Here is a 24,512-nt window from a genome sequence, read left to right as displayed (position 1 = left end):
CACCCCTGGTTTGGGAAGCAGTGTACACAGGACATTAGTCACAATCTGTATCTATTCTGTATCTATCCTGACATTTCTTATGGAAATACAGTGGTACCTCAGGTTACAGACGTTTCAGATTACAGACACTTCAAGTTACAGATTCCACTAACCCAGAAATAGTACCTCGGGTTAAGAACTTTGCTTCATGATGAGTACAGAAATCGCATGGCGGCAGCGCGGTGGCAGCGGGAGGCCCCATATACTAAAGTGGTACCTCAGGTTAAGAACAGTTTCAAGTTAAGAACGGACCTCCAGAACGAATTAAGTTCTTAACCTGAGGTACCACTGTATTGCATTTTGATGCAGTTCCCCCCAATCCAGTTTTGGTTTTAATCACCCACCCAGACAGACAGAAGACAGATATACACACCCCCTAGTAAAACAAGACAAATAATTGCAATAAAAACAGCACCAGCCCTTTCATTCAAAGCAGTCAGTTCCCAAAAGCCTGTTGGAACAAGAAATTCTTCACCTGCTGGAGGAAGGACAAAAATGAGGGGGGAGTTCCAAAATCTAGCATTTGTTGTTTTAAGTAATTTGGGGTTGCACTGGCAAAAAAAAAGACTAATAAGCGTAAATAATAATAATAATCTGCACTACCCTGTTTTCTTTGGTAATAGGTACAGTCCTGCAAAACAGCTGACCTCCTAGGTTCAGACTTTTATCCCTGTCGTCATAGCTGCATAAAACTTCCTAATTAAGTAACTGCCTCTCATTCTTTGTGTTCCATAATTTCAGCTGCTGCTGCTTTCTATTAATCCTGTCAAAGGCAGCAAGAAGGTCACCAAAAGCCACATACAGAGGTTGTCGATTTTGGAACACTGCATTTTAACGAGGCCAGATGACTCCACGCCACCCTCAACACACAAAGAGAAATTGCATTCCGGTAAAAGAAACTCGGTCACCCCCACTGACCTGGCTTGCTTTGCCTTTCTGAAATTTATTATCTGACACAGCCTTTCAAAGCTTTACATGTTCTTCTCCCTATGTCAGAAATGGTTTCTGCAACTCTCCCTTTTGCTCCTGTTCTCAGCAGGGAAATTGTACGGCAAATTGTGGCCAATTGATCAAAATGCCAAGTATGAGGTAGGGCTTCAGCAGTGCTTGGGTTTAAAAACAGAATGAAAAAAAGAGGGTGTAAGAGAACTTAAGCTGCATTTATGTCAGAGGTGGGGAAGCTTTTTCAGCTGCGGACCACATTTACTCTTGGCATTCACCCCAAGGTGTGGCAAAAAAAGTGTGTGTGTGTGTGTGTGTGTGTGTGTGGCCATGCCATACTTTCACATACCACACACTACACAAGCCACACTATACTCCCTCTTCAGCTGGAGTGGATTTTGCTGCTGGTGGTTGTCAAGCACTCAGGAAAGGTCAGAGTCCTCAACTGCATATTATGGTATGGTAATTATAATGATCTTTGCAGGCCAGTGTCAGCAACCTCCAAGCTTCTTTGCAACCAATAAAAGCCCATACATTTTGTCAATTTGCGTACTTTTCCCCTGACACATCCCGGTTTCACAATCTTTCAAGCGTTACAGCAACACATTGATTTTAAACTGTGTAGGCAGCATTTGACTAAGAGCTGCAGTTTTCAATTGATGCCCTAAGACTGCAAAAGCTGCAGGTGAGGTGTGAAAAACAATATCTATATTTGAACCACCATATTTGCATATTTGCTGTGGGACATCTTGCACACTTTACATCACTGGTAAAGAAGTGACAAATGTGAATATATTTTTGTCCTTCGAGTGGGTTTGTTAATTTACACCTACTAGAAAAAGAAAACATTTTGCATATGAAGCCCACAGATGAAGAGTGGGGGAAAACAGTGAGTTCTCTGTTTTCTCACAAATCTGTGAGTTGTATAAAATCTCACTACAAGTTAAGCACCCAAAACATTAAAGTGGCTGAGGAATGATTTGTTAAATGACCGACCCCAGCTGTAAAGTTTAACAAAAATAATGACCAGACTAGCCAAGTTAGAATGATGAGGTCTGACCAATCTATGACAAGTGTTTCCAAAGCTAAATACGTTTTCAGTGGCTTGCAGGCCTATGCTCAGTGGAGCTTGCTTGCAAGTAAACATTCATTGTATCAGACCATATTTGAACCAAGAAGCAAATTAAGCAAATTAGCTTTGTAATGAATATATGCCAGCTATTTATTATATTGATGAAACTGTAATGTCTAAGAGTCCATGCTTAAAAGAATGAGTATAATGTGGTTCAGAGTTGATATTATTTTTTGTATCTTTATTTATTTTAGACCTTATTATGATTTATGTGGCAACAGTTAAATTTGGTTGTGTACTGTTTGATGGTTTGCTTGTTCTTTATAGAATCATAGTTGGAAGAGACCACAAGGGCCATCGAGTCCAACCCCCTGCCAAGCATGACTACTTGAACTTTGGAAAAGTCAGACCTCCCAAATGTCCCTATTTTCCAGGGGCAGTTTCGGATTTATAGAAGCCATCCTGATTCCTGAGTTGATCCTGGAATGTCCCGCTTTTCCGTAGAACATCCCTATTTTCATAAGAGAAATACTGGAGGGTATGAGGTCATCCAACCCCGGAGCCATCTGAAGCCAATCCTGTATGGGGAAGTTGTTTTTAATGTTAAACGTTTTAAAATATATTGTGATCTACCCAGAATAGCGGGGGGCAACCCAGTCAGATAGATGGGGTATTACCGTATTATTATTATTATTATTATTATTATTATTAAATACGGCGTCCCTATTTTCATTGGAAAAATGTTGGAGAGCATGAAATGCGGCATGCAAATAAAACGATTGACAAATAAATAAAAAATAAATAACGGAGGGAGAATAGAATGAAACAGCCCCGTCCACCACGGATTTGCCCTCCTCAGCGAGCAGCGTGCACTAACTACATTGCCCAGCATGCGCGACGTTATCTTTGGGAAAACTGGGCTACGCTCCTGGCGGCCGCGTTGCATGCCGGGCGATGTAGTCGAGAGGAGGTGCCTTCGCTTCCTCGGAGGGAGGCAGGGAGGGAAGAGAGAGCGGGAGTGCGCATGCGAGGAGGAGGAGGAGGCGGGGCCTGGAGGCTGGGGAGGCGCGCGGGGCTTGAAAATCGTCTTTACTGTTTCCCGCGCTGCGCAGCCGGCGCTCTTCTTGCTTAGTGGACGGAGCCGGTCCGGTCCGCCGTCGCTGTCAACGGGCGCTTCCTCCTCGGTGCTGAAGGTACCGGGGCCGGAATAGGTAGGAGCTTAGCGGCGGCCGCAGAGGGGGTCGGCTGTACGTTTCTGAACTCCCCACGAGGGTCGAGTGGGCGAGCCTAATTTGTACCGTTTTCAGAGGGATACCCTGCCAGTGGGTGCGTGGGCGGAATCCAATATACTTTCCTTTTCTGAGAAAAGCAAATGCACGATCTTGGCTCTCCCACTCCGCACACAAAGGGTAGCGTGTTTGTTTTGTTTGTTTAGGCCCCGAACAAGGATGCACAGACTTCAAACTCGCCGAATCTACTTCGATTATTATTTTATTAGAAACCGGAGAGCTGCCAACCGAAGCCTGGTGCAAAACACAAACACATATATACATGCAACTCTGAACCCATTGTTTTGTTCTGAGCACCAGAACTGAAGAAAGCTCACGGTCCTTTAGTATAAAAATCCACTCCTGATTACCCCAAGCATTATTCATTTCAGCAGTATATTTTTGGGGCGATGTAATCACTTCGGGTCTGCGTGGGAAATCCTTGCTGCTCAGTTGCAAATCACCCAAATCAGTCAATAGTTCCCATCAGCTCACTCCTGGATTACAATGTATGTATAAGTTTATAGTCTCCTCTGCCCTTGCAGCTAGAAGGGATTGCTGCCTGATTCAGCTTGTTTACTTGGAAGCAAGGCCCACTGAACTTAATAGTGTGATTTGGATGGGGGGGGGGGAATCCCACTATCCTGATCCGGTTAAGTAGGTTTCTTTATATTCATTGATTTAAATTAGCACATGACTTGCAGTACTGTATTTAAAAGGTGCAATCTTTTATGTGAAATTACATGGGGGGGAGTGGGGAGTGGAACAGCTCTGCCATCTAACCTTTATGTAAGTGCTTCCCGCCAAAACAATTGTGTTGTGAAAATGAACATGGGTTACTCGTCCTCTGCATTTTTGTGGATCAAGTTCAACATTGGATATTAACATCCTAGGATTTAGGGGCAAGGGGTTTGAACTGTCAGATTTCCAGTCACTGATTCTTTGGCAGAAGGGGTACTGCGTATGCCAACTCAGCAGCTACTAGAATCCCTTGATTCTTTCCCTGAGTTTGTTTAAATAAAAATTTCCCAATTCAGGTCAGATGGGATCTTACACATTGTATAGAACAGGGAGAGATGGAAAGATGTGGATTGGGGAACATCAGATTTTGCTTCACTGTTGTGGCTCATAACATTTATTCCAAAGACTGTTTCAAACATCACAAAATCATTAAATGATCAGCTGTTCTATATGGCACTGAGTATAGAAAATCACATGTATTTTGCAGTGTGTATGCATGTTAGGAAGCCATTGTAGATAGCAGCTTCCCAGTGTGTGTTTATGTTGCCCATATATACACAATGGAGGGGGGAGCAGTCATCATAAGCTCAACCTAACCTATCTGTACCAATGATGAAACTTGCACACTAATTTTTTTATGCATGTATTTTGTATCATTTGAACGGTCCCTTGAATGAAAAACATAGGGTAACTATACAAAATTCCTGGCAGGTAATTGTAACTCTAGGATCTCTTACATTGGGGTCAGCACTGAGTATTTTAGCCATGCTCAACTGTTTCATCTCTTGGTGGTTTCATGCTGATATTTGGTTTAGTTGCAGAGTGTTGTTTTGTTTTTGTTTCTCAAGGACTGAGGTTGTATTGGCTTTGTTTCCTTCCTAGTTTCCTGGATTTGACTTTGTAACAATGGGGATCCAAGGTTTGCTCCAATTTATCAAAGAGGCGGCTGAATCTGCTCATGTAAAGAAGTACAAAGGACAAGTAGTTGCTGTGGATACTTACTGCTGGCTCCACAAAGGAGCCTATGCATGTGCTGAAAAGCTAGCCAAAGGAGAACCCACAGATCAGTAAGTTTAAAGCAATTTGACTGACAGATTGGGTGTTCATGTGTTGTTGTTGTTGTTGTTATATACGTATTGTTGCTTTTATGTTGATCTTTCCTGAGACCTCCGGGTATAGGACGGTATATACTGTATTGGCCTGAATACAAGCCTCACTTTCCCCCCAAATTCCGACTGAGAAAAGTTAATGTGTGGCTTAATTTTGCAACCTTACAAAAAAATTGCTTTTTTATGATATCGTTGCTGAAACAGACATACGGTAAAATGGAACGGGTGTGAGTGCCTGCAGAATTTTAAGGGAGCGGCTTATATTCGGGCCAATATGGTAATTCAATTAATAAAATGGGGAAATATTTCCTGTAAAAGAGTGGTGCTGAACTTTTTTTGGGTTGAGAACTACATTCACTCTTGACCGATACTTTCGTGGTTACATGTGGGTGAGGCCCCCATGCCCAGGAATGTATGGGACACATAGCACCCCACTCCAGCTGAAGCATGCAAATGTTGTTGCTCCTTCCCCTGCTTGATATGATGAGATCACTATGACTGTAGGGAGCAATTGCTACCCCCATTCAGGTCGCTGGGCTAGGCAGAGTGACTTGTTATTTATTTAAAGCAATTGTTATTCCACCGCTTAGCACAAAAAAGGCTCCCACAGTGCAGCTCATAAATGTCAGTGATAAGACAGACCAATCTACAGGACACTACAGGAAAGGGAAAGGGAAGGCTAGGGTTTTCTTGTGGCAAGCAGAAAAAAATGCATTGGGAGCTGGATCAGGCCCTCAGGCCAGGGGCTAACCTCTTGCCCTATTTGTTATTTTATTTTTTAAAATATCTATTAACCACACAAAAAAAATTCCTTCCAGTAGCACCTTAAAGACCAACTAAGTTAGTTCTTGGTATGAGCTTTCGTGTGCATGCACACTTCTTCAGATACACTGAAACAGAAGTTTCCAGACCCTTCTATATAGTGAGAAGGTGGGGAGGGGTACCACTCAGTAACTATTAACCACACTTTCGTATAAAATGGCACAAGGCAGTATACAGCCTATAAACACAGTACTACAATAAAAACAACTTTAAATGTCAAACAGATCAGTTAAAGCTGTTTGGCAAAGAATCTCTAATTGAAGAGTTATGTCTGAATATAGTAATATAGTTTTTAGAAGACAGTTTTGACTTGCAGTCTTTTATTTGATGTGTAATGGTCAGGGGGAAAATATATGTGGAAAATACTGCCACTAACAGATCTCGTAATCAATTAGCAACAGTTGACAAGAAAAATAGGAAAAGTACATAATGTGCTATCCAATGCATAAATTAAATTAAAAGGAATAATATTAATTTGTGGTTGTGTTTTAAGTTGCTTATGACTACTGCAGGCTACTTAAACCCCATTTAATCAATAGAATGTAAACAGCTGGCACTCAGGATTGCAGCTAAAATGAAAGCAGTCTGAAAAATGTGGAAATCTCTGTGATCATCTTTGGCCACTGATACCCATAAGTTCATACGTAAGATGAAATGATGACTGTTCCTCTTCTATATAGGTTTAATATAATTACCATTACTGTTTTTTCAACTAAGTTCACATCATTAATTTCTGTTGGCTAAGTACTGGATTAGGCATGGAATTGTTACATTTTTATCCCACCTTTCCTCTAAAGAGCTCAAGGCAGCAAACCTGGTTCTTCCTCACCCCATCGTATCCTCACAACAATGCTGAAAGAGGCTCTGTGTCACTCAATGAGCTTCATGGCTGACTGGGGATTTGAACCTTTGTCTCGCAGTTCCTAGTCCACCGCTCTAGCCATTATGCCACATTAACTCACCTTGGATGCTGTCAAGGTCTCTTAATCTTGTGGACATGTTGGAATTGCAAAGCTAAGTGTGCCTTGACTCTTTATAATTAGATTTCCCCTAGCAGTTTACATTTTAGGATTAAGGTGAACATTTCCTAACTGATATATGGCAACTGTGTTTGTTTCTACAGATATGTAGCTTATTGCATGAAGCTTGCTGATATGCTTCTGTCATTTGGGGTCAAACCCATTCTAGTATTTGATGGCTGTACCCTGCCTTCCAAAAAGCAAGTTGAAAAGTCACGACGAGAGTAAGTCTGATGCCTCCCCCCCCCCCGTATTAGAAATTCAAATTGGTGATTTGCAGGATATGTGTGCTTTAAAGACAGTAGCTTCCTTATGAAAACAATTCAGATGTTATCGTAATGAGAGCAGAATTTATAAAGCAATGCAGTGCTGAAATCTAAGCAGACATCCGTAATGCTGCAGTGTGGCATATGATCCTGTCAACAATAACATTAGCTAAATTTGCAAAAACTCTCAGTGCTGAACACATCCTACAACCATCTCAATAGCGAACACATTCAGCTTTAACAAAAGTCAACAAATAGAACTTCTACTCCTGTATCACAGACTTTCCTTCTCCCTGAAAAGCTGCTCCAGAAAGTTCCTGAACCTGCTGGAACAGGTAAATAGCATGAGGCACTGCTTTTGGAAGTGGAAATTGAACTTAAGAAAGTACAGCCATACCTTGGTTTTCAAATTTAATCCATTCCGGGAGTCCGTTTGACTCCTGGAACAGTTCGAAAACCAAGGCGTGGATTCCAATTGGAAAATCATTTGAAAACCGGAACAATCACGTTTGGTTTTCAATTGTTTGGGAGCCAAAACGTTCGAGTTCAAAGGCTTCCGAGGTTCCACTGTACTTGGGCACAGTCATAGAAATCTTGCACCCTAGTTAAAACCGTGGGATTGTATTCTTGTAACAGTTTCAGTGCAGTGAAATGCTTATGTTCCATTTCCTTCAATAGGGACTTCCTTCCTAAGGTTTACACAATATATTTTATATATTTATGCTGCTTCTTTTTACAGCTGGCTTTCAAGCTCTTACATAGTAGACTCAGACACCATAGTTCAGGCATTAACAATCCTGAGGGCATAAAGTGTAAAGGGAAATGCTCCGACGGTCCCCACTCAGTCCATCCTGACCTTCCCATGCCTGGGGGGTCGGGGAGACTTCTATGCAAGCCTTAGATCAGGAACCCTAAGAACACAGGGTTCCTGATCATCTAATCGCCCAACATAGGAAGTTGAAACACACAGCGACATCGAGTATCTAGGTTGTGTGTGTCTCCTCCAAGGCACTGCCCTCATGCTTTCTTTGAAATGCTCAAATAGGGTTTTTGCACATGTCTCCTATGTGTATTGCAATGCTGGTGCTGTAACTACCTGTTCAGTTATGGTTGTGTGACACTGAGACGGCGGGTTTGTTTTTGTTATCTTGAAGAAAACGGCAAGCAAACCTCCTGAAAGGGAAACAGCTGCTTCGTGAAGGGAAATTATCAGAAGCCAGAGAATGTTTTGCACGTAGCATTAATGTTACGCATGCTATGGCCTGCGAAGTGATTAAAGTAAGTAGCCTTTTAGCTGGTAGGTTGTTGCTGCTCTCCCATTTTATATTTATTGGCAGAATAACTGCATTTCTTATAACCCTGTTGTTTGCATAATACAGGCTTTGCAGAAGGGATAGTGACTCAGAGTTTGCAGTGTTTGTTTATTCAACCATTTGCTGTAGTCAGTATTTGAGTAATAGGAGATATGCAATTATATATTTTATATATAAAATAGGGGAGAGAGATATTTCTCCTATTTCTCATTGAAGAAGCAAACCCATGTCAGGGCTGCACCATTTCAGACTGCAGATGAGACTCATAATAACTGCATTGTTCCCTGTACTCTTTCCCCACCAACACCACCAAAGATAAGTTGTTTCGATTAAAGTAGCCTGGAGACCTTCACTGTGATGCATCTTGTTAGGTTGTGGGCAAACATATCAGACGACACAGCGATTCTTCAAATAGCTCTTGTTTATTCAGAGGCAGAACAGAACTGAACTGAAGGGCTCAGTCAGCCTGCTTATATAGAGCTCCAGTACAACAGTTACTGTAGCAACTTTCTAAAACTATCCAATCACTGAATGTCACTTTCGATCCTTCATTTGCATATCTACAGTATCCCCCTGCTGGCCCAGGGTGAGAACTTCAGTACATAACACATCTCTTTTCCTTTGAAGCAGGAATTATATTTGTATTGAGAAGCATTCATATTATATAACTCCACATCTGCAATCTAAAGTGTTAATGGAAACTGTTTACCAACTCAGCAATCAATGAGCCTAAATGCAGTTATTTGTATGGAAACTTATTCCATGCAAAAATCCTAAATTTTGCACCTAGGAGAACTTCAGGTGGTCAGGAGAGACAACTAGGACCATGTGGGGAAGAAATAGGGACTAGACCAATTGGGGAGGGGGTGTCACTTGTAAAGCACTATAATGGGGGCTTGAATTGTTTTTTTGCTCTTGCAGGCTGCCCGAGCCCGGGGAATAGATTGCATTGTTGCTCCATATGAAGCGGATGCTCAGCTCGCCTATCTTAACAAGACCGGCTTAGTTGAAGCTATAATTACAGAGGATTCTGATCTTCTTGCTTTCGGATGTAAAAAGGTAGGAAAGATCTAGTAATTCGTTTCTAAAAAGGACAGCACTAGGGCTCAGCTATACATGGAAACCCAGCCCTCTAATCCTTCCTTCCTTCATTTATTTATTTATTTATATTATAAAGTTTTTTATTGCAGCCCTTGAGAAACAGGGGCCAGACTCTGGTGCTTAAGACATCTCCTCCATTAAAGGTGGCAAAAGGGGGCCTTATCAGAGAGGCTTCATTTGACGAGGTACTTCCATCCATTCTGTGTATATTCACAGGCCCTGGTGGGGGCTACGGAAAGAGCGCCGATTGTCCTCCGAACTCCTGAGTGCCAGTAGCTGCAGAGAGAGAATTCAGTCTTTGGGGCAGCCGGAAGCTTCCAGCCAAAATAGTTTGCCCATTCTTCCGCAGCTGGGGGGAGCACTTCTTGTGCTTTTCAGAGGGCTCGGGCCCCCTCGTCACCCCCGCTCAGCAAACCTTGGCTGTAAACCATGTAGATGGCCCCCCCTGCCAGGCCGCCTTTGACCAGGAACTTGACAATGGGGACGATGCGGGGAGCCATGACTGAGCGATGTCTCCGCACGTGGCGCAAGGGCCCCCTCTAATCCTATATGACCCAGGGCAGCTATTGTTCTGTGAGTGTGCAGTGAGGCATGAAGCTCCTGCTTAAAAACCCTCCCCAGCCATGAATTTGCATGGGGACCTTAGGTCAGTATCTGTCAGTGTTGGCCTCTCCTTCCTCCATCTGGAGTAAATGGAGAAAAATATTGGTCTCCTGAGAGGCCCTGATTGCTGAGAATAACGTAAGTGAAGGTCTCAAGTATTCAAAAAAAATGCCATATAAATGCTAAATATTACTGACGTTAGGCAGGCTGTGACCACTGGGCAGAATTTGACAATGTCTGTATGGGGGAACAGGATTGCTGGGTTTGCAAACGTCACAGAGACGCAACAGGTATGCATAGCTGTCAACTTTTCCCTTTTCTTGCAAGGAATCCTATTCAGAATAAGGGAATTTCCCTTTTAAAAAGGGAAACGTTGACAGCTATGCAGGTATGTAATAGAAAATGCTAAGTTGTATTGCTTATTGATGAAAAATTGTAATCTAAAATATACAAGAAGTTTATATGCTGATGATTGGGAAAGAATTCTGTGTTTGGCCACCAATTGTAGAAATAGTACAGTAATACAAGGACTTGTCCGTTCTTTTGTTTTAAGGTATTTCTGAAAATTGACAAGTGTGGAAATGGCTTAGAAATCGACCAGAGTCGGCTTGGAATGTGCAAACAACTTGGTGATGTGTTTACAGAAGAGAAATTCCGTTACATGTGTATTCTGTCTGGTTGTGACTACCTTCCGTCTCTTCATGGTATTGGATTAGGCAAGGCTTGCCGGCTGATAAAAATAGCCAATAACCCTGATATTATAAAGGTAAAGTTTATTGGCTCTTGAGTTAACTTTATGTTTTCCAAAAACTCCACAGATAGTGAGGCCAACTCTGGAGAGGAGGAATTCTGGGGAAAGTACTCGATTGAGTTATTATGTAGGTACCTGTCAAAAGAAATTTGTTCTGCTGTTCACGTAAATTGGGGAAAACAGTTAAGAAATAATATGTTTTGTTGACTCTTGTATGTTGCGTGTTGACTAAAGCTTAACTCTTCCTTGTTACATTTACATATAGGATATTCCCAATTGAGTCCATTTGGCTGAGATACAAATACATTTTTTGGTTTTAATAATTGTAAATGAGCCAAGATTCGAAGCAGCCCTAGACTTTAACTATATACAAGCTTTATCATTATTAAATGATTTATCATTATTGTCATACTGGCAAATGTAAAAGGCCACGGTCCAAACTCTTGTTTCAGAAATCATGCCTACTCCTCAGCTTTCCAGGATGATTTTTTTTGTTTTGTTTTGTTTGCTGCACTATTTGAAGAGAGGGAGAATAAAGGCAGAAAATAACATTTGGTCCAAATTTCCAGTGTATGCCACTCACTCTGAAAAGATACTTGGGACTTTGGGGAAATATCAGAGCTGGTTTTTTTAAAAAAAGGAAGTTTGACAAAGGTCTTAAAACATTACTTGTCTGCCTCTTTTCAATAACCATTTCAGCTTGCATACATACTAGACAATGCTTTTAGAGTGACAAAACAATGAGCATAGATCCCAATTCTATGAATGGAACAGGGTTTTTGATCCTTCCTTTTCCTAGTGCAACCGCTGAAAATCTGCTCTCGAACCTTGGAAATGGTGTGAGGGTTGGCATAGGGAAGGAAGTATTGGCGGACATTGTCCTCCCTGTTACATGAATGGAGAAGCAACAAAGGGTCCAAGTTGTGATGCCTGCTGTCTCGCAAGTATGCTGTGCATTGCATAACATGACCTTTCTCTTCCAGGTCATTCGGAAAATGGGGCAGTATTTGAAGATGAATATTTTGGTACCAGAAGAATACATACAAGGATTTACTCGTGCTAATAATACTTTCCTCTATCAGTTGGTTTTTGACCCAGTCAGGAGACAGCTTGTTCCTTTGAATGCTTATGAAGATGGTGTTGATCCAGAAACACTGCTTTATGCAGGAAAGTATCCTTTATCAAATAAAAATAATAATGTCTTTATAGTCTCTTCCTTTTCATGGGGTCTCTGGGATGCCAGGCAAAGTTAAGCACTTCTGAGGCTGTGGTCCTGTGCATACTTACTTGGAAGTAAGCCCTGCAAAGCTTGATATGGGTATAAGTACCAACAATATCAGAGTTAAGATCATGCGTAGAAATCTGTGGAACTTATAAACTCCTTAAATTTGACTTACGGGTGCTAGCTGTTGCTCCATTTGAAAAAACGTGTACCTTTGAGTATGTTTAAAATATTCAGGAATGTAATGTAGATCTTCCTTCACATTGTTCAAGTCAATTTTGCAAGGAAAACTAGCCATTTAATGGCTTTCTAACATTGAATAAAGTGAGCTATTGAGCGGGCCATCTGATCTCTTGCTTAAATGTAGAAATTCTTACTAGCGGTTTTTCATTCATCCAATAGTTCTTAAAATCTCAGTTAAAAGGTCCTAAACTACCATAATTTTAGGAAGGCTTTCTAAGCTGTTTAGCACCTTCACCATCCATTATAAAAATGGTGGCTATCTTGAAATCCTCAATTATCATGGACTCTTTTACTATAAAACAGAACATAACTTGTTTCTAAAGCAGTTCATTTCATAGATTCAGTTCAGCGCATCTTCTTTCCTTTGGGAGAATGCTAAACTTGTATAAACAGTAATGCTGCTTCAAATACCTCAGGTGACTACAAAACTATTGCCTACTAGAATGATGGCTCCTACTCTTAGCACAGAGTCTTCCAGGGATAAACTTAAGAAGGGCTAATTCTGATGTAAAGCTTTAATATCTTGGCTAAGCTGTTGTGCAAAGTGGTTAGGAGGCATTCATCCATTCAAAGAAGAAGATGTAGAATTTAGTTTTGATTATATAGAGGCTAAATCTCTTTATAAAACGCCGCTTTCAATAAAAAAGCATCAATAGAAGAACTGCATTTCCCCCTTAATTTGATTAACTTAGGCACATCAGTGATAGTGCTGCTTTTCAAATAGCACTTGGAAATAAAGACATCAATACCATGGAGCAAATTGATGACTACGACCCTGATGCTCAACAGGTAATGTTTTACTTCTAAATGCAAGAGCCACATCACCTTTGGAGACTTTGTGAGGAATGTGAAGTTGCATGTTGGCCTGTGTTTGCGCGCTCAAAGGCAGGCATCCCCAAACTCGGTCCTCCAGCTGTTTTGGGACTACAATTCCCATCATCCCTGACCACTGGTCCTGTTAGCTAGGGATGATGGGAGTTGTAGTCCCAAAACAGCTGGAGGGCTGAGTTTGGGGATGCCTGCTTAAAGGACTGCTGCCTGGATGACCCAAAGCAGACCTAATACATCAACACTTCCTCCTCTTCCCATGGGGATAAGAGGTGTACGAGGTAACAGGAAGAGCAGTGTTGCTTTCTAACCACTTGTTGGCTTGATTACGTCCCTGGATTGTTCCTCCCACACTGGCCAATGGGCAGCAGTAGATCGATGGAACAGAATTGAAGAACGATCATATTATTTGCATCATTTTTTTACAGTCTCAAGAGAAACAGGCTCCAGTCATTCTTTCCTCTATTGTACATCTTCTTGTTTCCTTTTCCTATAGTCTGTACAGCCCAGAAGCCGTGGCTGGGACGACAAATATGCCAAAGAGCAGCCACCCAATTTAAAGAGCATTTGGAGCAGAGACTACAAACCTGGTTCCACTGCCAAGATTACAACAAATTCAGCATTGATGTTGGAGAAACCCACAACCAGAGGCCTGGAGCGACTAGTTAACATGAAAGGGCTGAAGCTTCCCAGCAAAGCGCTGTTGGCAAAAAGACCAAGGCATGGTATGATAGCTAAATCTCTAAAGAAATTGTATGTGAAAAAGAAAACCTTCCTCTTATTCTTAAATGTTCTCGAAGGCTTAAGACTTGAAAGTTTCCCCTCATAACATATTTATTTTGTTTATCCCTTTCTATAAACACTTTGAAGGAATAGGATTCTTTAGCGTAGAGAATCCAATCAGTTTAACAATAGTTGGTATGCATTTATAATTTCCCTTTTTTGCAATCCAATTTTCTGCTGCTGCGAACTAATGTATTAATGTAATATTTGGTGACTTAGCGTTTGTTTCTTCTACACTGAAAGGGAATCAAATTAATATCAATATATCTACATTTCTTAATGGTTTTCTTCAGTTTTGAAAACTTTTTTTTAAAAAAATATTTCTTACAGTCTTTTTCTGTTGTGACCCAATTACAATGTGCATTTTTCATATATATATTTAGAAGAGCTGTCAGAAGGTGACCTGCTAAGCCAGTATTTTTCAAACACCAAAAAACCTAAGATGGAAAGCAGTGAAGATGGTGAGCATCCTGGGTTTGTTGGTGCAGTGTCTGCGATTGCTGCTTCAGAGGACTCTTGCAGAGACAAAGAAAGTTCAAGCTCCCATCCTAGGCTTAGAAATAAATTTGCCTTCATCTTACGGAAGAAGAATGAAGAGAGTGATGCAGTTGTTGTTGTTCCAGGGACTAGAAGCAGGTATGCTTTCTTCAAGTTCAGTATGTGAAAAGTTACATTCTTGGGGAAGTTGACTCTGCAGTTTCCCTTCATTACAAAAAGTAGAATTGGCATACTCAAAAGCAAAATAGAAATATATCATATAATATAATATATTCAGCACACTAGGCTACCTTCCAAAAGACCCATGGGGACACGTCAGAGAAAGTGACACAGTAAATCTATTTGGCAAAGTCTTTGGTTCCTTTGAAAAACTATTTACATGTAAATAAGCAGTTACCTTTACATGCTCATAAATTAGAACATGTACAGTACTAGAATTTGGATTGATTTGCTTCTTCATATATTATTCCCCACGGAGGGAAGCTGAACAAGGGCAGGATGAATCATAATCTGGTCAGAGCAGCCTCCAGATCAGCTTTACATATAAAATCCTCTTTTTAAAAATTGACTTAGGAGTTAACAACACACAAACAAAAGTGACGTAAATTGCCTGAGGAGCAATATTAAACTGGCATCTGAAAGTCAAAGTCAAAATTAGCAGTGTGCAGAAGCTTTAATCTGATGGCCTCTTGAGACCCTTCCCAACTCAAATTAGTCAAAACACACTGTAATATCAACTGGGGAGGAGGGTGTGTCAGTAAGAGGTTGGCAGGTCAGGTGAAGGGTGTATTTCTACAAAGTCCCCAGTGATTTTATATTCTCATTCTGCATGTCCCACTACCCCCATACAAAGCAAAATTGAACATGAAAGTTTGCTCTTGGGAAGTACTGTACATGGAAAATGATTCCTTGGTATGCATGCCTACATACAAAAAAATAAAAAATAGATTTCAGCACATTCTAGATAAGTGCAAATCATCTGGAGAAGACATGGGAACCTCCTGGTGTTTTTAGCAAAAAAAAACCCCTTTTCTTTAAGGTTGAGAGAGTGATTGGAGATTATTCAGCTTGCCTTTTCCCACAGCAGAGTGTTACTGCTCTCCTCAAATAGTTCTCCATATTTTATCCTCTCCTAACATTTCAAGAACTAGAGCACATTTCTGGAAGACTGTGAAGATTTCACTTAATCCAGAAACAACACACATGCCCCAAAGTCTGGTAATGAAAATGTGTTTTTCTCTTCCAACAATGCCAGCAGCAACAACAAAATTACCCAGGGCTTCCGTAGTGCAAGTTGTGTGCATCAGGTTCTTGGTTTAGTTATTCATTAAAATATTTGTATGCCACTATATATTCCATTCCATCATTAGTGTGATTTACAGCAATAAAACCTTAAAAACAAACTTCCCATTTGCATTTCCTCCTTTTGCACTGTCCATTGGTTACACGTAGAATAGTCTTTCCTTAGCACATAGTCTGACAGTTGTGTATTTAATTATATGAACGAAAATTAAGAACAACGAGAGGAAATGAACCTGGCATCACAAAATGCCGGCTTGTTTTCAAGTTGCTACTGAATGGATGATGAGCCTTCTAGCAAACTCATCTGCAAGAAAAAATGTCATGCCAGTGCTCTGTGGTATATAAAATACTGCCATGTTCAGTTTCTGAAGCAGGGTATTAGTCACTGCCCTAGGATTATGCTGGTGGACTGTGCAATGAGGCTAGAAAGCAATCTCTGGCTTTCTGACTACGACATCTGTGATCTCCTATACTGTGTTCAGTGATGCCTCTAATACCTCCACTAAAAGCCCATTCTCTTATTATGCTCGTACAAAGGAGGTTTTAGTTATGCTGGCACTATTAGGTGGAGAGTCTTATTGCTCCATCAGTGTTGGTCTTCTGCCAGCTCCTGAAGAAACACCTGTTTAGGCAAGCATTCCCCACCCCCCAACCGAACATGTGATTTTACCGTTTTCACTGTTTTAATTACATTTTTAATTAAGGATGCTTTAATGTTTTGTGTACTTGAATTATCTGTTGACTTTATAGCTGTAAACTGCTTAGAAGCCATTTTGGCATACGAGTGGTATATAAATTAGTAAATAATAATTACTGCTGCTACATTTTGCAACACAATCAGTTGAATACCTATCCTCTTAAGAGCTGTGAGAAGCGTAGGCCTATCTGTTTGGTATAATTTATTAACGTCCAAGTTCTTCCTTGTTTTACTTAGCAAGTGTCCATAATAACAAATGAATAGTATCAGTGACACCTTAACAAATATTCCTAGTCTCTTCCTTTTGGTGGATTTGTGCTGTTCTAAATTGCAAAGAGTCCTTCATGCTTGCAGCCATTTTGCTTTATCCCTCCTTCCCATTTATTACCTCTGTTCTTCCAATGTATGTTAGGTTCTTCTGCAAAGTGATGGATCAGCCTGACAATGCATCAAAGGATGAAATCCATGAATCACCGCAGGGCAGTGAAGTGGATTCTCAGATTGTGGAAACAGGAAATACAGTAACAGAGGATCTTGGTCCTTCCTCTTCAGAGAGTGGAAAAACTAGAACTGCCTTGCTGTCACCCAGGACAACACAGACAAGCTGTTTCAACTGGACTAGAAGCTTTGCAGATAGACCTGGAACACCCAGTCCATTGCAAAGTATCGCATTGTTACAGCAGTTTCGCCGACGCACACCCAGCAAAGTCACCCCCCAGAGTTGTGAGGTGTCCGGATCACAAACGCTAAACACCACAGCGAGTAAAGAGTCGGATGAAGAGTCTTCCCCTTTAAAAGAACTGCAGCACTCATCAGAACAGGAGCTTGACAGAGTGTCACAAAATAGCCTGGGCACTTCAGAATATTCACGGATGACCAAGAAAAATGCTCCTTCTGGCAGAGTAAGATCACCACCCTGTGCTTCAGTTAAGCAGTTAATTAAATTGCCACTTGCCTCTCAAGGGAATAGTCTACAGCTCTTATTTATTCCAATACATCTGGTTCTCCACTGTAAAATGACTTCTGACGAAACTCATGGTCCCCCTGCCAGTCCGTCTGGCTGTTGTTATCAACCAGCATGTTTATCAACCTATGCACTCCACCCCCATGTGGTTCGATTTCTACTTTCATCAACCTCAGCCAACAGGGCCACTAATAAGCCCAGCAGCATTTGGTGGGCCAAAGGTTAGCTCTGCTGTAAACCAAAATACTGATTTTACTTTACTAAGGAAGACAAGAGCAACTTACATTTATTATTTTATCTTTGCCATTGGGACATATCTTCAGTCACTTAACTTTTAAAAACAAGCATGAAATTCTCTGTTTAGATTATTATATACAAGCCAACGTTAAATTATATATAAAATAACACTTGTCTTTTTCTCTCTTTTTTTACCATAGGAACCTGACTGCAGTCCGGAACAAAAATGTAATTTGAATTCCCAAATCTTTCAATTCTGTGACTCATTGTGTACTGAAAATAAGGATATGGAGTTCAATAGCAAGGTATGTCTTTTTTCCCCTCTTTAGTTTTTTATGTTCAGTATTTCTGTTCTTTTCTTTTTTGGTATGTAAACACATACCTGTGCATTGAAATGCAGCAAGAGCACAGTGGAAGAGATGGAACATCACCCCCTGCCCCCCCCAAAAAAAATCTCTGTTGGCTCCTTTAAGAATAGCACATGTTGGAGATCATTTCATCCAAGCTCTAAGAAATCTGATTGTCATTTCTGGCGCTTGGCACTTTTGAGGAACTGTCTGCTAGCTATATTATTTATTAATGCCTTGGAAAGTTTTATCCTATCTGACTCTGGTTTATATATTTTTAAATAAACGGTATCAATTTGTAGGTGTGTAAATTATTGCTGTTGCCTATTTTCATAATACATTTTTAATTGTTAGATTTTATTATACTAATTGTTTGGATTGCCAGGTTATGTCTTGAAATGAATAGCTATTAGGCTAAACAAAAAAAATTCCTTCCAGTAGCACCTTAAAGACCAACTAAGTCAGTTCTTGGTATGAGCTTTCGTGTGCATGCACACTTCTTCAGATACACACATAGCCATTAGGCTATTTGTTGTAAAGATGCATTGGTATGTATTTTGCTGTTGTGTTGTGAACGACTTTGGGCATATTTTTTGTGGAAAAGTGGCATTCAAATAGAAATAATGAGTCTTACGGGTAAGACCTAGATTGTAAATTTTTAGAACTAGGGACTCTTCTGACATTTATTTTATTTGCACATATTTCCTATTGCAACTGTTACAGATCAGAGACTATCCCTGATCTTATTTCTTTTCACACCCTGTGATGTAAATCAGGCTAAGAGTTTACTCAAGGATGCTGTTTGGATTGTCAGATTATGCCTTGAAACGAATAGTTATTAGACTATTTGTTGTAATGATGCATTGATGTGTATTTTTGCCCACACGTTCGAATAAGCCAGTCACACATAATGTATAAAATTGTGGAACTGTGGTTTGCTCTAATCAAAATTAAGACGAACGAGAATGAAACTGTGGTTTCCAGATCCTTGGTTATTCACTAAGCTGAGAGTTGCTGCAGTGTAGTAGTTAAGAGACTGAGCTGGGAATTGGGAAGTCCCTGATTCAAATCTAGCCTCTGTCATGATTTCACTGGGGGGGGGGCGTTAGACAAGCCACTCTCACTCAGCCTTGTAAGGTAAGTCGCCAACATTGTCCCTCCCCACTGACAAATCTGCAATATTGCGGGGGGTGGGGGATAATAATATCAACTTACCTTACAAGGTTGTTGTAAAGATTGCAACTAACTAATGCATGTGAAGTCATTTGAACACTTAATATATTAATTAAAATTATTCTCTTGTGAATGAAGGAGGAAGGGATGGGGAATACTAGCCTGAGCAGCCGCAGCTCATTTCCAGTAATCTAAACCCTGGCTGAGCTGTTGGATTCTCCAGTTTTTCTAGTATGGCTCCCTCATTGCATCAGTCATCTTTCCCTTTCTTTTGGGAAGACAATATAGGCTGTGGATTCCCTGGTTAATGATAGGCTTGAGCTGAGAACAAAATCTGCAGTTGTTCTTTGTGGTGCAGTTGGAATTTCATCACTGGCAATGACGCCAAAAAGCTCTGAGAAACACCCTTCATAATAAAGAAGGCATGGGAAAGATTGTGCTGGTTGATGTATACATCTCTGGATTTTTTGTGTAATTGATTGCTTAAAGGAGGAGCTTCTGTACAGGTCTAATGAGCATCCTCATGACTAGTGTTTACTAGCAGGTTTTTTTATATATATAAAAAGAACTTCTTTATAAAACATGTTGCTATGACTCTAAGTAGCATTCTGTATTCCTCAGAATTATAGTGACCTCTTGTGGTTAGTGACTTCACTGCGTGGGGACGGATTCTTTTTCCTAAAAGTGTGTGTACAGACATGCTTGTGCAAACTGCTTTCTTAGAATCGTGGGATACTGTCTCTTTTAATTTGTTTTTTTTAATGTTGCTTAGCACTGCTCGTAAGCAGCCCTGATACCCTGAGATTTTAATACAAATACTACTCTAGCAGATTAGAAATAGTAGAAGCTTTAAGGGACAACTGTGTTTGTAGTCTATAGATTCCCTGTAAAAAAGTAAAAGACTTGACCCCTGGACAAGCCCCCCCATTTTTTAAGTCTATACATACACTGTAGTGCATATATGCGTATATATGCGTGTGTGTGTGGGTGTGTGTGCATATGTGTATTGCTTTTATGTATAATTTCACAATTTTTAATTGACACTATTATTCCCTTTGTAAACTATTGTTGTTTTTTATGTTTTTTCTGGTCTATGACCGTAATAAATTATTCATTCATTCATTCATTCACTGTGTTTGTAGTCTATAGATTCCCTAAGCCTGTTTACCTGAGTATCTTCTTCCAGGATGAATCGACTCTTACCCAGGCCTTAAGATCAATGTCACAAGCCGTGTCCTCTGTTCCCTTGTTATGGGAAATGTGGTACAGGAAGCTGAACCTTTTGATCAGGGTACCAAAATTAGAATGTCTTCCCTGTGGCAATCCACCAGGTCCCCTCTCTTCTTTGTGTCCAGACAAATCTGCTGCTTAGCAAACTTTATGACAGTTTTGCTATTTCAAAAGTCATTTACAGGTTCTGTGTGATTCCCACATGCAGAGTCGCATGTCAGTCGGACATGTATAAATTTATATACGCATAAATATCGATACATATATATAAATGCACACAGAGCTATTTAGAAATGGACAAGTTTTTGTTGGTAAAGAGATCATTTGGGAGGGAGGGATCAGAATATAATGAAGCTCTACACTGAGTTTTTGAACAAATTGCACTTGTTGGTGATGCAATGTGATGATTTTACTGACAAATCATAAGGACTTTAATGGAACAGCAGCTGATATTTCTCTCCATCTCCAGGTTCCTGGATTACTTAAAGCCAGTTCCGCGAAATCCCACACTGTGACAGAACACAAGAGATTGCTGCCTGCCAAAGTTAGTGGTCTGAGCAAGAAAACAGCCAGTGCAAAGAAGAAAAAACATCACGATTCTGAAAATAAGGCAGGGTTGCAGGTGACAATTAATGAACTTTGGAGGACCTTCCAGTTTAAAAGGTGAATGTTTTTCCTATCCAGTCATACCTCGGGATGAATACGCTTCAGCTTAAGCGTTTTCAGGTTGCGCTCCGTGGTGACCCGGAAGTAATGGAACGCATTATTTCGCCGCTTGCGCATGTTTCGCCGCTTGCGCATGTGCAGACGCTCAAAATGACGTCATGCGCAGAAGCGGCGAAACGCAACCTGTACACGCACAGACTTGCAGTCGCGTGTTACATTCGCTTCAGGATGCGAACGGGGCTCCGAAACGGATCCCGTTCGCATCCAGAGGTACCACTGTATCTCAATACGACAGTTTCCTTCTACTAGATCTTCATCAACTTTATTTAAATATTGTTCCAGTTACAGATAGGTAGCCGTGTTGGTCTGCCATAGTCAAAACAAAACAATTCCTTCCAGTAGCACCTTAAAGACCAACTAAGTTAGTTCTTGGTATGAGCTTTCGTGTGCATGCATACTTCTTCAGATATCTGAAGAAGTATCTGAAGAAGTGTGCATGCACACGAAAGCTCATACCAAGAACTAACTTAGTTGGTCTTTAAGGTGCTACTGGAAGGAATTGTTTTATTTAAATATTGCATACTGATGAAGATGATATATGACCGCTAAGCACTTTGTTAGCCTTTGTAAACTGCTTTGTAATAGGATCTCAATCAGGTGTTATATAAAAGTTGTGAAATAAATCATTTAAAAGTGTCTTTCTGGCAAAATATTAGCTGTTGCAGCTCTTGAAGTAGGCATGTTGGCATCATCAGACTGCTGAGATTCATAAAGGCTACCTAGGCTAGTTCAGACTGCCCAGAGTGGCTGGGTGGTATATAAATAATAAAATTAGTGTTAGTATTAGCTGAAGGAAGAAGACTGAACAAGAATGTTATCAAATAGGCCTCATTCTCATTCCTCCTTGCCTAATTCAAGGAGTAGGTCTTTGGGATTTTCCTCCTACTTGGCATATTATTCTAGTTGGGTAGAAATGAACATTTCCTAGGAAGCAGACTTTGATCTTCTCTGGTTGTAGAATATGTCTCATAAATAATTTTTAAACCAAGTATAAAAAAATTTAATGGACATTTGGCAGATTTTAAATCACTTGCAGCTCCTCTCAGAATGTCCCATCAGAGGCTCACAATGCTATAAATACACTTTGAACTAGATAAATAGGTACTGTCTGTAAGCACTGTTAGTTAGTACTTGTGGGCACTAAGAGTTTGCTTTCATTTTGCAGGGATTCTGAAAGGCTACCGTCCTGTAGAAAACCAGAGCCACTGTCTCCAATCAAAGATAACCAAGATAACATCCAGCTCACTCCAGAGACAGACGATGACACTTTAAATAAACTTGAATTCAGTCATGTACAGCGGAAAATCTTTAAATGAACTGATCTTGCAGATATGAGCAAAACTATAGCTATTGACCAACGTAATGTCCAGGCCAATTTGCTTCTGGACACACAAATCAAAGTGAACATTTGTACATATTTGGATGTGAGCTGTATATTTTAGTCTTATCAGAGATCTTGTCCGTTTCTGTTTTGAAAGAAGTAAAATGAACTACAGTGTTTATATTTGCTTTAATAAAATAAATTTGGCTACAAATCTATTGCTGGACAAGATTTATCTATCCAGTATAAATATAAAAGCCAAATGCTATTAGAGAACAAGCTCAAAAGGAAAGTGAGCTGGGGGGGGGGGTTAAAAAGTTGTGGTTATTGGTTCTTTGGTAAATATACCACTTCTAGATGGCCCAGGAAAGGGGGGGGGGAAGCTTAAAGGAAAGTAAGTGTAAAAGATTTGTTGTGTCCTAAGGTTAACAGAAATTGTAGACCACAACAATTTATCTGAAGGCCCATTTTGATCCAAAGGGCCACATACAGCAGTAGGGCTTTTGAATGTCAACCCCCTGTCATTTTTGTTCAGAAGCACACCCCCATCTTGCTGAAGAAACCGCTGCTATAAAACATGCTTGCTTGCAGAAGCAGCTTCTTGAGCCATAGGGAGAGAAGCAACTCATGGTGGAGGCTGGTCCATCAACCTCAGCCTTCTGCCCTTAACTGGTTCCTTCACCCGCCTGCCAGGGGGTGGCATTGCCCATCTGCTGCCTTCTCAGTCTCCATTTGTACCCAGGGGTATGCTTCAGTACAACTAATGTTGGAAACACTTGTTTTTTATAATATACTGTATTTTATGAAAGGGGGGCCCTCTAGCTTGTGGGCCAAAAACAGCCCTCCAGGCCATTCTTTTTGGCGCTCAGGACCCTCCCCAGGCAAAGCAGCTCACCAGCCATGCCCCACACCTTTCTCAAGTGCCTGGTTAGGCTCTTTCCTTGAACCCTGATTATACTTCTTGCTTAACTTGTTTAGGGAAGTTTTTAATATTTAATGCTGTATTGTTTTTAACACTCGATTGGGAGACACCCAGAGTGGCTGGGGAAACTCAGCCACATGGGCGGGATATTAATAAATTATAATTATATTATTATTATTATTTATTATTATTATTATTAACTGGGTGGAAAGAAGGCTGGATGAGAAGTCACATTTGTGACTCCACTACCTTTTTGCCTCTTGCCTCCCCTCTACCCTCTGAGATCTTGGGGTGAAGGGTGGTATACAAGTTTAATAAATAATAATAATGTAGCTCCTGGGATGCTGGACACAATCTCTGAATTGGCATCTTAAGAACAACTTGCAGAACCCATGAAGAGGCCATATTACAGCTGGTACACTTGTTATCTTCTTTTAATGAGAGAATGGATGGACTAAAACTCACTGCTGCTTTGGCTTCTGGAGATTGGAGAAGGTTCTCTTCCTCCAGAATAAAAAAGAGCAGGCAGGGAAGTTTACTCCAAGTTTATCCATGTGAGTAAGAACAGTCTTGGACGATCCCTGGCTGTTGGTGCAAAGGAGGCACTGCCAGTTCCCCCATTTAAGGCTCTTCTTAATACCACAAGTCAGACCTACACTGCATGCCACATTTTGATGTATCACCACTTTGTAAAAGGAGTGCTCTTGTTCATGGAGCCAGCCAGTCATGCCTGCCTCCAGGACACTCCATTCCTTTTCTGTTTTTATTTTCTAACTAACTTGCAACATTCTGTAGTTTCGGAGTACAGTGGTACCTCGGGTTAAGTACTTAATTCGTTCTGGAGGTCTGTTCTGAACCTGAAACTGTTCTTAACCTGAAGCACCACTTTAGCTAATGGGGCCTCTTGCTGCCGCCGCACGATTTCTTTTCTCATCCTGAAGCAAAGTTCTTAACCCGAGGTAATATTTCTGTG

General features: G+C 40.7%; 1 protein-coding gene across 3 annotated transcripts; it reads left to right on the top strand.

Moving 5' to 3' along the window:
* The first annotated feature begins 729 nt into the window (after window positions 1–729).
* On the top strand, window positions 730–22,831 carry EXO1 (exonuclease 1). Of its 3 annotated transcripts, none has more exons than XM_081905811.1 (14): window positions 730–928; window positions 4,945–5,129; window positions 7,117–7,236; window positions 8,433–8,556; window positions 9,513–9,650; window positions 10,849–11,061; window positions 12,030–12,217; window positions 13,204–13,300; window positions 13,836–14,064; window positions 14,506–14,758; window positions 17,032–17,521; window positions 18,021–18,125; window positions 21,040–21,233; window positions 22,462–22,831. In XM_081905811.1, exons 1-14 carry the CDS (start codon window positions 884–886, stop codon window positions 22,610–22,612), a joined length of 2,532 nt encoding a protein of 843 aa, XP_081761937.1. In that variant the 5' UTR covers window positions 730–883; the 3' UTR covers window positions 22,613–22,831. The 3 variants fall into 3 exon arrangements, with proteins under 3 accessions (XP_081761937.1, XP_081761939.1, XP_081761938.1); XM_081905813.1 differs by lacking the exon at window positions 730–928 and adding an exon at window positions 3,104–3,246; XM_081905812.1 differs by lacking the exon at window positions 730–928 and adding an exon at window positions 3,104–3,264.
* The last annotated feature ends 1,681 nt before the right edge of the window (window positions 22,832–24,512 follow it).

The sequence above is a fragment of the Podarcis melisellensis genome (assembly GCF_964234715.1).
Source record: "Podarcis melisellensis genome assembly, chromosome: 3".
Classification (NCBI taxonomy): Eukaryota; Metazoa; Chordata; class Lepidosauria; order Squamata; family Lacertidae; genus Podarcis; species Podarcis melisellensis.
This window is presented reverse-complemented; position numbering and strand designations above follow the sequence as displayed.

Coding starts and splice junctions, on each gene's coding strand:
- EXO1 (XM_081905811.1), top strand. CDS start 884: ATGACTCCACGCCACCCTCAACACACAAAGAGAAATTGCATTCCG. Junction 7,237..8,432: donor GTTGAAAAGTCACGACGAGA/GTAAGTCTGATG, acceptor GTTATCTTGAAG/AAAACGGCAAGCAAACCTCC. Junction 12,218..13,203: donor ACACTGCTTTATGCAGGAAA/GTATCCTTTATC, acceptor TGATTAACTTAG/GCACATCAGTGATAGTGCTG.